Source organism: Pezoporus wallicus, unplaced genomic scaffold, assembly GCF_028554395.1.
Source record: "Pezoporus wallicus isolate ANWC-B61680 ecotype Strahan unplaced genomic scaffold, APGP_CSIRO_Pwel_v1 contig_5879, whole genome shotgun sequence".
Lineage (NCBI taxonomy): Eukaryota > Metazoa > Chordata > Aves > Psittaciformes > Psittacidae > Pezoporus > Pezoporus wallicus.
In genome coordinates this window covers 1886958-1903530 of record NW_026637549.1, presented here as the reverse complement: position 1 = coordinate 1903530, position 16573 = coordinate 1886958, and the positions used below count along the sequence as shown (strand labels likewise).

Here is a 16573-nt window from a genome sequence, read left to right as displayed (position 1 = left end):
AGACACCCTCTGCAGAACTTTTTGTTCTCACTCATCTGAAGACTCAAGAACTAAGCTTAGATTATTAGTCCAGGAATTTTAGGTACTTAAGTGAATTTTACACATTATTTGGGAACCAAAAATAGTGTATCTCCACCAGAAACATGTATCTATATATTAAATCATGTTAACACAATGCTCTGATTAGCTCACAATGGAAACTCCAAGTGAAGACCTTCAGTAATTCCTGTTAAAAAGCACAAGATGGAAAACTAGCGTACAATATGCATTTCTGTTTGTCCTACTGAAGATAAATTCAGGTGTAACATTGACGTCTTTCAGAAATGCAGTGAGTTAATTTTGTTGGATTGACTTATGTGTCTGTTGTAAAAACTGTAAACTCTTAAAATTTGGGGGTTAGAGCTAGATGATCTTAAGGTCCTTTCCAACCGTAACTATTCTGTGATTCTATGTTAAGAGGCCCATTCCAGGATTCAAAAAAATCACTTGTTTCAATGGCCTAAGCAGATACTTATCAAGGCCAAGGCATCATAAGAATAAGCAGTTTTGCATTCTAAAATCCATTTAAGTAAGAAAAGTCAAATGACTTCTATCCTTCTCAAAATCCTTGTGAGTTACCTACACCATTCAAGTAACCTCACTGAAAAGCAGCATCTCTTCAGAAGAAGGAACAAGTTATGTGATTGATTCAAAATCCAAGTAAATCAAACACAAGCTGTTCTAACTGCAAAAAATTGAAGAGACTATGAAAAATGACAGATGCAATTGCATCAAGAGATGAAGCAGTTGAAATAAAAAGTTAATATAAATTTCTGACAGCATCTTGTTCTGTATAATTCTTGTGTCTGAACACTGAGTACTCTTCAGTTCAAGCAGAAATACACTTCTAGCTTCCTGCTGACTTCTTGGTTGAACTTCTGTTTTGTTCTAAAGGCAGTCTCTCAATACCCCTGCTGGAGAAGCGTTGTGGCAAGTTTTAACAGATACCTCAATGAGGCAAGGAATCATCTTAATACTGAACATACGTATACCAGAGCTTGGGGTGGCGGCTCATGGAATGATTCTTCCCATTTGCTGGAGAGTCTTTTGTTGCCGATTTACTCAACAGGAACTCTTGAAGTTTCTGCTTCACTTCTGTACTGGCCACTGCCCCTAAGACACACAGAGTTAAATGCATCTTATCTTTCCTTAAAAAAAACAAAACAAAAGCCAAAACACAAGAAAGAGCCTGTGTCTTGCTGCTGGAAGTGTTGTAAACTATAAAAATACTGGTGGAAATCAGTCAAATGAGATAACATTTGAATTAAATGCATGTCTGTAGAAGACTGAAGTTGGCCATAACCCAGCTATCCAGTGAAGTCATAAGGAATATTTCAACAGTTGATGAGGCCATTTATCCAGGACCAGATGTATCTAAAGAATTTAAATTATTTCCTAATAATTCCCAAATACAAAACCAAGGATAGAACTAAAAAGACAGTGACAAAAGGTCACTTGGAGTTTGCAGAAAAGAATGCTTTTTCAATCTTTTAGTAAAGTAATAGCCCAGCAAAACTGCCCTCTGAACAGTCCAAAAAGAGACAGTAGTGAGCCTTTTTATTCAAGCCACTTGAAAAGTCTGTACCTGTGATGCCTAGAAGACAAACCACAGTCTGAAAAATGAGTCTTTGTTAATAACTCTACTCTTATGACACAAAACCAACAGAAAGACCAAAACACCAGGAAGACACAGTTCATTTTGACCTCTCTTGGTGGCTAATTCAATACAGTACAAGAAGTAGGGCAAGTCAATTTCAGGTTAAACTGCCAATTCCTACTTACAGCATGGGACATGCTTCTTTACTAACAGCCATATTAGTCTTCATAAAAACAGCACATGAAAAACAAAATCTTTAGCTTTCCGTAAACACTGACAAAAAAGGGAAGAAAAAAAAATCTCTTTCAAAATGGCATCACCAAGGCATATTGATACTGTAAATATTTGGTTACTCGACCCTGACACAGCACAGCTAGCTGGTGAGCATGTGCCCCTGTGACCTAGTTCCTATAAAATACCTCTATTACCCTTCAGCTTCAGACCCAACTCCCCTCCCCACACCTTCATTCCCTCCTCTACTCATTAAGTAGATCAGCAGCAATGCAAACACTGGGACTGGGCCTGGGGGTCACAAGTGCTGCTCGGCTGGCTGCTACATACTGAACAGCCACCCAGAAAGGCAAACTAAGATGGAAACCGCTAATTTCACTGCTTCTCCTTTGGTGGGAGCACTAGTAAAGCCAAACTTTCATATGGAGGCTGATTTTTCATACCACTTACAGGAAACTTTTATTCCTGTAGTTTCTGCCACCCTTCCACTGCTGGGTTGGTAATGTTTCCAAGTATTCATTATTCACCAAAGTACTAGAAGCACCATAGGCACCTTAATTTCTAAAGCCTACAATACGGCACACCTACAACTGAACCGCTACATTTTTCCACCCAAGTAAAAGAGGCAGGAGTATAATGTACAGTTTATTTCCTGCTTCTTTGTCAGTTAATTCTTGAGGACATTTAGCAGGGCAAGTAACAATATCTGCTCACGGCAGCTTCATTTTGAATACCTTCATGATGTACTTCAACCTGATTTTTAAACTGACCTCACTAAGGAGAATTATTTGTATGTGTCTCCCTCTAGTGATCACCAAATCCCAGCAGCACACTTTGTCATTTATCTTAGAGCAGTGTATGAACTAAAAATAACTTTTAGGCATCAAAACCAAACATAAGGTAGTTTGAAAAAGTACTAGCAAAAGTGCTAAAAAGTTTCAGCCAAAGATATTCTTAAATATTTTATATTTCCAACCTTGAAACAACATTTGATTTAGTATGTAATTTCTTTTTTTGTTTGTTTTGGTTTTTGTAGTACTTTCTGCATTGGGAAATAACCTCTACAGAAAGAAGTTCTCATGTGAAGCTTTAGGCTTTCAGATTCCCTCCTTATAAAATGAGACAGACTCTTGAGAGGCATATACACGGGTCTGTCAAAATGTGCTCTCCTGCATTCAGCCAAGTCTGCACATACACCAACTATGAGTTTCTGTGGGTGCAGGACATGGCCCTGCTTTTCTGCAAGCACAGCCTCGACTTCTCTAGTTGCCTATTTTACACAGTAACAGGCTTGCTTCAGGCTCCTGTTCGTGGTCCATTTTGTCTGGGTGAAAGCAAAGGGAAACAGAATAATTTCTTCTTAGAATTCATGGTACATTGACTCTTACTTTCTCGGCCTCTTTCTTTGCCTCGGAGGGGAGGGAGCTGTTGTTCCCTGCGATGCCTCTCCAGCTCCTGCTCTTGTCTCTGCTGCTCCAGTTTCTGCTCTTTTTCAATGAGTTCTTGCTGTTGTTTAATGGCTAGGAGTTCCTGTTGTAACTTGCACAGAACAAAAAGACATAAGAGCAGTTTGCACTGTTTTCCTGGTCACTCTTGGCTAAAACATCCCACCCCCCCCCCCCCCCCCCCCCCCCCCCCCCCCCCCCGAATAACTGAGTAACAGTGCCTGATTTTGGGCTTACACTTCTGTTCACCTCTTAACTGACTTTCCCCAGTCTCTGAAGCAGGATAGTGCATTACTGGCTGTCACTAAAATGAACTCTAATGTCAGGTAGCAGCCTGATGCTCTGGTTTCACTTCTTTCTCTTTTGGCAAAAATGCCTGGAAACTTCACAAGGTTCTTTGCCAGTGCATGACCCAACTCTGGCTGCTGTTCTCTGCTGCATTTGTCAGCTCCACTGGGTGGAATCAGCACAGTAGCATAACGACAAGTAGATCAGAAGGAAAAAATGAAAAGAAGGGCAAGATCATAAATTCACAGTCAAAATCCATTATAGCAATCCTACTATAGCACATGTAATCCCATAAATCATTTACTTTCTACATATTATGAGAGGCAGCCCAGAGAAGAGTGAAAACACAACACTTTCAGGGCCTGCCTCCATTTTACAAATGCAGATATTATGCACTTGCCCATCAATCTGATTTGTGGTCAAAAACTCAAACAGTAGCTCAAAAAAAGCAGTCTCTTAATATACTCAAAAACTGCACATACAGGAAAGAAAGCCATATTGAAGTCTGGCTGAAAAAACAGGTTTGCAAAATAGGTGGTTTGATTTTCTGAAAACATGGTGGCTTCATGAGCTTGATGGTTCTCATAGTACTGCCTTGGTCTGCTGTTAGCAACTCACTGGTAAGTGCTAGCAGTTTTGCTTGAAAAGGCTTTTATCACCCAAAAGCAGAGAAAGAAGCACTCAAACACCAGCTCTCAGTCACAGCCAGCCTTTCAGGCATGTTCCCTTTTCATGCCTGTCTAAGCATATTCAGTTTGCAGATAAGCAAGGGATAAATGAAAAATGTTGCTACCTTAATGTGCTCCTGGAGCTGGGCCTGATGCTGGCGGGTCAGGTTTTCATGCTGCTTCTGAAATTCTGCAATCAGCAGCTGTTTCTGAATTTGCTGCTGCTGCTGGATCAGAAGTAGTTCCTGCTGTAGCTGCTTTTCACGCATAATTGGGTCCACCATGGGAACCATCATCCTGAGGTCAGTTCGCAAGTCTAATGGTGAGATAGGCTCTAATGCCACGGCAACCTCTGGCTTCACATCCACTGTGGGAAGAAAACAACAAAACATACACATATATAACTGGAGAATGAGAACAGAGATCGTTCCCCCTGGGGAAAAGATCAATTTAAATCAAAGACTTCTTCAATGTATAGACCTAACAAAATACTAAGGCAATGCAAACTTCAGACATTCCTACTAGCAACTGGAGATTTTACAAATGATCTTATCATCTTTTTACCATCCTCTGCATAAAATACTGCCTGATTAATATCCTGCTAAGCAGACTAACAAATAACCCAGTTCTAAAACCATGTCGCAGACTAACAGAGCAATATTTAGTGAGAATCTCCTAGGTATTATTAATGCCTCACAATAAACAGTCAGGGCACACCTTCAGTGTAAGATGACAACCTTCCAGTTTGCACTGCATTGCAAGAGATTTTCCAAAGCCAGCATGTAGATTTTCTGAGGATGGTGTTGAACATGAATAGCTACCCAATGTGACAGAGCTACTGCATGTAAATATACATAGGAACAACACATATAAAATTAGGAAATAAAAAAATAATTTGACACAAACCAAGAAGTTTTAATACAGCTTTTTGGAAAGGAAACACCATGCTTGGCTTAGACATAATACACTATATACAGTACGAAAATAAAAATGTCTTGAATTATTCCAATTTGTTGCAGCAAGGGAATACATTGTTAATCCAGCATTAAAGTCCTTAATGAAGAATCCTGTTTCCTTCTATCTATTTAAATCAAAGGAACTAAATAGCAGCATAAGAGAGAGATTTGATGATTTTCAATACAATACTTGTAAAGCTCAGGTTTTCACACCAAATGAAGACAGAGTGTAGCTTTATCTGTTTCAAAAGAACAAAAAAACTAGCAAGTAACATTTCTACCAAATATAAATAGTAGCTGAGGGTCTCTGCTGAAGCTCAGCAGTTCTGATTCCATCCACGAGAGGACAGTGGAACACAAACACATCCACTCTTGCTCTCCTATCTTCTCTGGAAAGTAAGATTATTAACTGAAAACAAACATGCTGTCGGAAACGACTAGAGAACAAGATTTAAAGCATATTTTCTCCTTTTGCTCTGCTACCACTGTATCTGTTTTCAAGGAGAAGACCAAAATGAAACAGAAATATTCTAGCAAGCAGTAAAATCGCAGCAGCAAAAGTTGAAACTGCAGCAAAATGAACAACTGAACTGTAACTGTAGGATCAAATATTTTTGTTTTGTTTTATTATAGATTTATAACACAAGAGACAAGACACCAATCTCTTCTACCGATCATATTCTTATTAAAAAAAAAAAAAATCAAAACATAAAACTTTCTGGGTGGTTTTGGTTCTTTTTTTTTTTATTTTTATCCTAGTCACTGTTATTGTAAACCTTAGAGCATAATTTGCCTTATTAACCTGCTATCCCAACAGAATGATTGTATCTAGGTGCTTACTTTTGTTCTGAGACTAATCACTGAATTATAAAAAATCACCTTTAACTTACGAAAACTACTTGTGATTATAAATAATTGCCATAAACCAAGAGAAGTGGACAGGCAAACCCCCAGCCTTTCATCCCATTTATTCAGCAGCAATCCACATTCCAGTTGTCTAGACTAAATATAGCCACGTTTATACAAGAAATCAATAGTGCTTGCAGAGAGCAGAGCAAAGACATGAATATTTCATCAAACTCAGAGAGAAATGGCAATCAGCAAATTGACAGCAAACCATGTAGGCTGACTGGCCCTCCAGATAAGTCTCTGGTACTTGGACAATGCCTCATTGCCTGCAAGTCACAATCTTATCATCAGCGCTCTATTTTTAACATTAATTGTGTTGTAGGTGACAAAGGCTTATCATGTTTAAAGTGGAGAGATGGATTTTCTTACATCTTCTGTGACAGGATAATAAGACTTACTAGAAGAAGTAACAGTAACTGGAGCTCGGCAAACCCTGCAGGGTCTGGTTTGCAATAGTGTTTGCAAACTAAACCCTGCATGGTTTGGTTCAGAATAGTGTTTGCACTGCATTTTTTTCCACAGATACTGGCTGCAAATCCACCCCTACAAGTCTGCATGTTGATTCAGGCTAATTATACTTCCTATCTCTGATGAACATCCCACTTCTTCATTTTCAGAGCACTTTGCATGAGGGTTGGCATCCAGTTTTTTCCAACAATGGATATTCCCTTCCGCTATTAGTAAAACGTACAACTGAAGGCAGGCTCAGACTGGTGAGATTCACATTTTCAAGAATTTTTACACACTCAGACAATAAATCTGGTTCTGGAATATCTATTTCATCGAGTTCAACTTTACCTTAACCCTTAACATGGGAGAAAATAAATATTATGGTAGCTCTAGATTGAATCCACAGAAATCAATACATGATCTCTAATGTCACTTAAATGCCAATGTTTACTGACAAATAAAGACAAGCATTTATTTCCTGGCATAACTACTGCGAGCAATAAGGTTACCCCCACCCCCCCCAATGCTACTAATAACTGCTGACATAGAGAATACTAATTTCTGGGGGTAACTACTGTCTTAGAACTGTAATAGCTAAAAGTTGGCTGAATAGTCAACCTCATCAATGAAATTACTCTAAAGGAACTATAAAACCATCAATGAAACCAAATTGTTTGCTACTGTCTGTTAGGCGGTCCTAATGCCACAGGACATTTACATTCTCCTTACTTGTTATCAGCTGACAAGTAAGAGACAAAAGCAGCCTTGTGGAGCTACATCAGTGTGAAAAATGTGTAATGGAGAAGAGAATCAATGTCTTTAAAAGCTTTGACTTTCAGCTGAAGCATCTTTCCCCCCACCACTACCCCAATGCAATTTTAAGTCTCAAAAGAGCAAAGGTGATGCAGGATGTTTATTCTCATCAGGGCTTTTCATGTTTTTTTCACCCCTCCCCCCCCCCCCCCCCCCCCCCCCCAACAGATATATGTATTTTTCAGTAAGAAAGGAATGCTCTAATAAGTTCCCTCAACTTCCAAACATCATGAGAAGCAGTGGGATGCAAGACTATAGCAAAAGGACTTGTCAAGACATTAGCCAAAGGAGGAAAAGAATGGATAATGAAGAAAATATTAATCAGAACTTGATGAAGACTAACTTCACTTTAAGGAGCCTTGTTTTGCAGGATTTCCAGTATCACCACTGGAGGAAGGCTGTAGTAGGTACTATTCCCCACTGCGGTCTGGAGCAGATCCTTCCCTACAGCTCTGTCAACTACACAGCAAGCCAGGGATTCCTCTCTAAGGTTAAATAAAGACAAGCTCTTTGAGCTCTTGTCATCTGCAGTGAATACAAAGTAGGCTGTAGAATATTAACTAAAAACGTTACTGAAAACTTGGTGATTCCAGGAAACATGCCAAAATTTGAGCAGGAAAATATTTAATTTTCAGCTACAACACACTGAAAAAGGCATATGTATTTATTTTTCCTATAAATACTCGATTGCCTTTATCTTCAAACACAACAACAAAAATAGGCTCAGAAGAGCAGCCATATCAATTATAATCCATAGATGGCACTTCCCGCAGTGCTTTTGACATTTTGTGGAAAGAAAATAAGATACTTGCAAAACAGCATGCTTGTTGAGTAGATTTAGATGCTTGAAGCACATATGAAAAGAGGCAGAAGAGCTTGGTTTAACCCTGAGGCTTTGCTTTTGGAAACCATTTCTTAAAATGGAAATAGCTGAAAAACTGTAAGTCTTCCACTGAGAGGTGACATTTCAAAGCTTTGTTTCTCGTGACTACTTTCAACTTCTGGTATATTAGAATACACAAATCTTCCAACAGCACACTTTCTTAACATCATATCCCAAGAGAGGCAATCGGTTCTTATTGACAGTTACCTTTCTTTGAAGACACTTATGCCATCTCTAAAAACAGGAACTTAAGGTATGCCGAAACCAGCTGAACAGTCACCACTCATTATTTGAGATGCAATGACGAAGAATTCTAGTAGACTTGCTTACCAGAATATTGCACTTAGGACACTGACAATTCTTACATTAAAGAAACTGTGTGAATTTGCTAGGACTTCAGGGATTCAAGCTAACTCTTTCCCAAAGGCATTTCTCAAGTTAGGCTGTTGGGCTGGGACAATAAAAACGGCTGGAGAGAGAACATGGTGTGAAGCCAGCAAGGGTCTTTCTCCCGCCTTGGCCATCCAAGGCAGCCTTTTACTGGAGAAGCCATTAAGTTTTATGAAGTGAGCAAGGAGGACTATAAAATTTGGAATGCTAAATTAAAATTACATGTGACAAGAGACAGATGACAAGGTCCTCCAACCAGCAACTCCAGTATTAGGCAATAAAAGCATATTCCTGAAACCACACCAAACCAAGTAAAATCTGGAAGAATCATTCTGCCAAGAAATGGCCACACCTTACCCCAGGCATCAACTTGGTGAAATATTACAAAGAAAAGAGAGAATGGGAGAACTGTTTATACTAGTGGTACTCTTTTGAACTCTGCTCTACAAAACAGAGCCCACCTAAAGTTATTACTAACTTGCACAGTACTTTTCATAGTTTTCATATGCTTTTCATAAAATGAAAACAAACCAGAACAGTTTCACACATTTTTATATAAAAGAAATTGCCTCCATTTGGTTTCTTCATTCAAAGAAAATGAAAAAAACTTCCTTTTTATCAGGATTAGCCATGAGTCAATCATGATATAATCAGAGCACTACAGAATTTACAGAAAGGAGATCTAAATGTTTCTGATCAGTGTCTATGAACATAGATTTAAAAAGTCTTTGAAAAGATTAAAAAATTAAGTACCATAGGAGGCTGAAAGTTGCAGGAATAAAGAACAGAGGCTAAGACAGTTACTCTGGTGGCAGGTGAGACACAAAGTAACTTGCAGGACATGGGGCAGAAAAGGACTGGCCAAGCAACAGCACACAAGCAGCCACCCAGAGATTGAGCACATGAAAAGGAGTTAAAACTTCTGAGCTTTCTCTACCAAGAAGCAGCATTACAGGAGAATTGCTCATTCTGTAATCTAAGAGCAGCCCTGGCATACCTATAAGGTGTCAGAGAGGCCACACTGTAAATAGCCAACAGAGGAGAAATGTGTCCATTGTGAGGGTGCTGGGAAACTAAGTGAGCAATGTGGGTTTGAATAGCTATGACTACTACTATGGAGTCTGGCATGAAAAACACACAGCTGTTGTTCAACGTTCAAACCCACAGAAAAATACCCTAATCCAGAGTCCATTCCCCAGAGAAGAGGCGGCTCATGGTTTTCTGGGGAAGCTATGCCACAGCAAGGCATGCCTGGCAAGCTTCAGGAGCAAGAAGATGAGGATTTTAAAAATAACTCGTGACATCAGAAGCATGAGTCAGATGATCAATAAACTGTGAAGGGTCAGGGTACATCCCACAGGATGCTTTTATCATCCCAGCTCTGGTGGCTAAAATCTTGTACCTCAATTCTCAGATGGCATAATCTGTCATTCCTCTGTTAACTTCAATATACACAAAGCATCTTAATGCCACCTGAGAAGCTTGATGAAGAATCTCTCTCAGGAGTATAGGAGTGAAAGAAGACAGCCTTGAGAGCATCTCATGTTAATATGGGGATAAAATCACCCGCATTTAGGATGACACTTATAAAAATATTTTCCAGTATTTAAAACCAGCAGAATTTTTTCTCCACTCTCACAATTACACTAAAGACGCATCCAAGCTAAAAAAAAAAAGTGTTGCTTAGATTTCACTTAATGTTTTTAAATATTTTAAAATACCAATTATAAACCTTCAATCATACTCTGGATTTTGGTCACATGCAAGTAAAGAAGAAAGAAGACAGCAAATGCAAATCAGATATATTTTTTCTCAAAGGCAACATGATGACATTTTACGGCAGTTAAGTACTCGACTGCAATTTGTAGTTATAAAGCTTCCTCACTTGGGAAGGAAAAACACAAGAAATTAGGACATTTCAGATCAGAAAAAATACTTTACAGTTATTCTCTTGGATTATCCTTTAAGACTAAGTAATTATTTTAAACAGTACTATGACTGAATTAGAAACATAAGTGAACTGTCAAACTTGATGAGGCACTCAATTGAGTTTATAGTAATAAGGAGAAGTGTAATAAATTAGACTAGAAATGTGTTCCCCTTTGTTCTATAAAAATGATCTTATCATTATAACTTTTCCCTATTTCTTTTAAGTGTTTGCACACATGTAATAATGAGAAGTAAAATAAATGCAAACAGCGATCTGGGCTTTGATTTACCATTCTCTTATTTCCCCAGGGCCTGGAAAGGAAGCTCAAACAACCACAAACTTCTAAAATATCAGTGAGAGGCCTTGAAATACCAACACTGAAGTTACAGCTAGCTGGCTTTTGTAAAAAATCAAAGGCTTTATATACTGATTTATGAAAATCAGATTCCTTCACTGCAAATAGCCTTTTGAGTTAAACAGTCATAACAAACACAAACATAAATGCCATCTAATTTGTTATAGCCAAGAAGTTTGTAAATATTATAGTGTTCACTGTTTCTTCTCTACTGAATAGATGAGCAAAAGATCCACTTACGAGCTTGCCAGAGTTCATGAAAACATCAGGCCAATCACTTCCGTCACAGGAATAAACACAAATGTGCCCGGTAAATCACATCAGAATGTTAGACACTTAAACTCAAACCTGGGATGATCTGTTATCAAGAAATCCAAGCTGAGCTATAGTTGGGTTTCTGACTTCATTTATATTTTGGTTAGGAGAACTCTTACATACATGTTCTCTACACCCATCAGCACACAGGCATATTTTCACTTTCCACAAAATTCTATTTTGATATAAGGAATCCAAATATCCTAAATTCTAGATACTAATTCTGCAAGCGAGATAAAACCAGGACAAAGATAAATTAACATAAAGTTTAAAATGTGCAATTTTTATATCATTTTCTTCTCAGTTTCAGTCTGTGACACAGCAGTGACAGTATTAAATACTGATAACATACCAGTGTTAATTATGCTGTTCATACATGGTATTGGGTTAACCTATTTGATCACAATGTACCCACCCCATGGCATGCATGCACAAGAAATGACAGGGTAGAATGTAAAATAGCATTCTTTTGGCTGTGTATGTTCTGTGCACAAATCAATACTACTGTTAGCAAGATTATATTGAAGATGTCAAACAAGGTTTGATTTGGTGGCAGCACCACGTAGTGGTTGCAGAACTAAGAAGGTATGACTTCAAATCAGTAGGTGCTAGTTTATCACTATCAGCTGGTCAGTTCATAAAAGCCTTAAAATTAATTAATTATAATGAAAGCACATGTGATATAAATCTGATGCATGCATAATTCTTAAATCATATCTGGAAATGTTAAGAAATATCAAGGAGCAGACATGATATGATGGACTCCTCTCACCCTTTTTAAAACAGGTATAATGATAGATGCGACATACATATGAGAAAGCCAATATGTTTGTAATTATGTCACTATTATTACACATTAAAAGACAGAAGTCCCCCAGGTTGCTAAGGATGACTGAGAGGGCACCATGAGGGGTTCCAGTAACCTGCTACTGGCTTTGCCTCATCCCCCACTCAGAGACAACTGGAGATCACTATGAGTGATACCAAATACATCCTGAACAGATGATCTTCACCTACTTTTCTTTCATCTTTTCTCAACCTGCAAATGCTGCAGGGATGTTGGTGGCAATGTCAAATTTAGAACTTGCTGAGTAACTCCCAGCTGTAGGGATACCACTATTCTAATCTCAAGTGGATGACACAGAGAAAAAGGAGAGGGGAAAAATCTCTTGCTTGAAGTCAGGATATCCAAGGTAAACCATTTGGGGATGACAGCAGGTATGTCCTGAAGTGTCATAAGGCAGCATGCTCCAGGCAAATCAGACAGTGTGTGGAGGTTTGCTGAACAAGTACCCCCATATAGCTTTGCTATTCCAGGAGTGTGACAGCCAGTACTCCAAATGAAACCCTTAGAAGACAACATACAGTGCACATCTTTCAAGAACTGCTGTCAGCTTTGTATTTTAGGGAAAAAGATGACTAACGCCTAAGGTGCATCGAAAAGAATATTTTCCAGTTCCTAGGGGTCTGTTTTTTTTTTTATTCTTGAAGCTTTATGCGCTCCCCAAGATGCTACGATATTTAAGGGTTTCTGTTTCCTTTTTTTTACTGAAGAACAAAACCTATAATGTACATATAACTTACAAAGCTCACAACCTCTCCATTATACCCAGGAAATCAAGAAAGACCTTCTATCATTCCAATGTTTTAGTAAATATTGATGGAACATCCTGAACTTTGACAAGCATGGGCTTAAAAATGGTTTTGATCACACGTACAGAAAAAGGGAAGACAGAACTGAAATCTCAAACAGAGGAGGGGGAAAACCCAACAAAAGGATAATTATACCTCTTAAAGAATCTTTCTAATGAGAAAGCAAATGAGATGTCAGCCAGAGTCTGGCAATACAATACTACTAACTATGTTAACTCAGAAATAAAACTCTCATGTAACCCGTGCAAAATTAACAATTCCAGATGTTTATTAGCAAAAATGTGCTTCTTTGCATTATATATTTTTTCTTATTCTGCTCCCCTTTGTACCACGTTGCCTTGGACTGCAGCATACTCAGCAGAATCTGTCTTCCTTTGGTCACATAGAACACCTACTATATTTGTACAGTGATTGAAGTAAAATGAATAAATAATACTAGGTGACTGGTTTGCCACTTTTCAGAAGTCCACAAGTTGGATTACTGATACCTAGGAGCAGAAGAGATTACAGCATGCATAGTGTAATGCACGCATGCACAGAGATTACAGTATGCATGGGTAAGGCAGGGAAACTAAAAGGGAAAGATATGGCCCCAATGATGATGCAAAGCAAAGGAAAAAGGATAGAGTTTATTAGACTGCAGAACTGAATTAGGAGTGGCAGGATATGAAAAGGGACAAACAATGGCAATACAGCTGATGGCAATATTATACACGGGTCAAGCCCCAAAGTTGGACGGGTAACAACATCCATGGGCAGAGAATATGGGCTGCTCTAATAAAAGTAAGGAGGAGCTCCTGAGGAAGATCCCTCTCATCTTGATGAAAGGGCTGTGGAGGTTTTTAAGGTCTTGATTTAATCTATTGTCTGCTTTAGACAGAAATGTCTTTCAGGGAACAACCTTGACTACCATGCAGATGGCTTCATTTTCATTACTAAGACATTACATAAGGCAGGCACTCCAGTAATAAAGATTACATAAAATATACAAAACGTATTATGAATACACAAGCAAGGAAATGCCAATCTTCTGTGATGCTTTCTTATATTTTTGTCTCATTACTGTGAAGACATTTGTGGCTTTATAACATACAGGTACAAACCATAATAATTTGCAGCAAGCAATCAAAAAAAGTCTCTCATATTTTGCCATTTGGGATTTGGAAGAATTATTTGAAAATAGGAGACAGACATTTAAGGTTCACAGCTGTAATCTAAATATTGCAGGACTTTCCCAAAAGGGTGTCCTGGTGAAGGTAAATTTTTAGATGTTTACTTCTAAAATCAGACAATGCTCTTGAGCTGAAAAAAAAAAATCCTAAGCTAGGTATTTAACATCTTATTAATGTAATTCTGTGACATAATTAGCATCATCACTATCACACTACTTTCTATCTAAATTCCTCCTTTCCTATTTCTCTCTTTTCACCACAGTAAATTATTTTAATCCTACTGGGTACATATCTACACTTACTTTATTTTGACTATCTACTTTGATTCCTTGAAAACATGTGCTGTAAATATCTGCCCTAAATTCAAAAGATTTCATACAGCAAAAGCAACTTACCACTAACATTGCATCCTGTATGACAGAAAGAAAAGCTATCGCTGTTTTTTTATAATGATGTAACACTAAAGTTAAAAGGTATTATTCATGCTTTGGGCCCTCCAGACTCAAGAGATCTCGGCAAGGCTCCCTCTGAGCTGCAGAGACATGACTTCAGCCACCAGAGGGAGTCAATCTGTTCTTTCATGTCAACTCAGAAATTAGAATGAACAGAAAAAGCACTGAGAAGGGAACAAATCACTAACAAATAACATAGTTTATATCCAGATATATAGATTCCCAACATAATGCTTAATTGTTCACTGAGATAAGAAAATCACCTTTTTTGCTTTAAATGTTCATTAATAAAATTCCTATTGCTATACTTTTCATGTATGGATTCAGATTAATAAGATTTTAAGGATTTAAAGGTAATGGCATTATCAGAATGATATTCATATCTTTAGCCAATTAACTACTCTTTCTTCATTTGATTTCAAGTCACTACCAGACTTGTAAGTCTTTCAGACATACGATGGCTGAACTCAAAACTGTAAATTCAACAGGTTTTCTTCCATTTATTTGTGATTTAGTCACCTTATCAGCAAGTAGAGTTATGGACTTATGATAGTGAGTACAGGGAAGAAATCAACATTTCTAATCACTCTGCCAAACACTCATCTTGGTAATTTGTCAGCATTGGAAAAGCAAACTATAGTAATTGTTAAGATGATGGCAACTTTCTCAATACAATACCTGGAGGTATTTTCCATTATTATTTTTCTAAATAAATACTGAAAAAATGGTTCTGCATTCTGTAACATTTCAGAAATTAAAGAAATTAATGAAAGAAACAACAACCACAGAAAAATGCTACACAATTCTCATGCCACTTAGCAAGCACAATTCAGAAAACTGAAAATCCAAAAGTTATTACCCTTTGTTTGTGTTTCCATGTTTCAGTAGATCCATTTTCTATTAGTGGGTTGGTTGTTTCTCTTCATCTCAACTCATCTGACATGCAATCAAGCCAGTGGGCATTTCCTCAGTTTCAAAAGAGGATTTCTTTCTCAAGCAAGCTTTCCCAGAAATTAGACTTCCTATTAAGCCTACAAATATGAGTGGGAACTCTTAAAATTTCAAACTCGCGTTTTAGAAATCTGCAGATCAGGCCTACGCACACTAGACTGACTGCTTGAATGGAGCCAAGCACTCAAAATTACTCTTCAAGAAACTCTTTGGGTCCTTTGAGAATCTCAGCCTAATCATTTAAATAAATCCAAGTCATATTGAAACCCCCAGCCCCCACTTACCACGTTAATCATCCAGAGTAGAAGTTCCCTCTCATCAGACTTAAGATGAACAAATCTTAGCACATTGCAATAAGAAGCACATTTAGTCCTATTGACTGAGCTTTTGAACCTGTCTGGAAATATCATTACAAACTAAAATTCTGCAATACAAGAGGCAACACGACAGTAAGCACTCAGTTTTTGCAATTTAAGCAGAACTTTTTGTGATCAGTGAGACAGCAATAACAATGTTATTGGATTCTTGCATCAGGCATTGCATATTAAGCACTGGGAGAAGGTACCACAACTACTTAAAAGTTTGCCATGGAAAGGCTGTAATACTGATTTTAAGGCAAAGCACCAAGAGATCTTGGTACCACACAAAAGTCACTAACGTGTTCACTTTAACAAGAGACAAACTGGAATTTAGCCTGGAACCTTACCAATGCACTGGATCCTGAAATTTTCAATAGAGAATCTTAGTTGCAGCAGCAGCATCCTTTACTAGGTTATCTTGTTCAGTATCGCTCATTCTCTTTCTCAGAAGTTTAAAAATTCTTCTTGACAGCAGTAATCTGACTAATTTTGAGGTTTCCTCTTTCTTACTTACTCAAAAGTATTTTAAAGGCTACCAGGAAGTGATTTTCAGTAGTTGTAGTTTATTGAAAACATTAGAATGAAACACATTAAAGAATTAAAAACAAAATGTAAATAATTTCTGATACACCCAGAAAGTACAACTAAATTTTCCATGGCTTTTTATATTTATGCCATGCACATTTATGTTACTTAGAATCATGCTGCTAAGAAACA

The 16573-nt window shown here is 37.8% G+C and overlaps 1 protein-coding gene across 3 annotated transcripts in view; it reads right to left on the bottom strand.

Annotated features, from left to right (window-relative positions):
• The window catches only part of HDAC9 (histone deacetylase 9), a 385328-nt gene that overhangs the window by 216610 nt on the left and 152145 nt on the right, over positions 1–16573 (bottom strand). For 2 of the 3 annotated variants that reach the window (XM_057406208.1, XM_057406209.1), the window contains exons 3-5: positions 4394–4635; positions 3256–3406; positions 1026–1152 (exon numbers count right to left, since the gene is read on the bottom strand). In XM_057406208.1, coding sequence (XP_057262191.1) covers positions 1026–1152; positions 3256–3406; positions 4394–4635 — 520 coding nt within the window. The remainder of the gene's footprint in view (positions 1–1025; positions 1153–3255; positions 3407–4393; positions 4636–16573) is intronic. The other variant, XM_057406210.1, reaches the window with a different exon arrangement.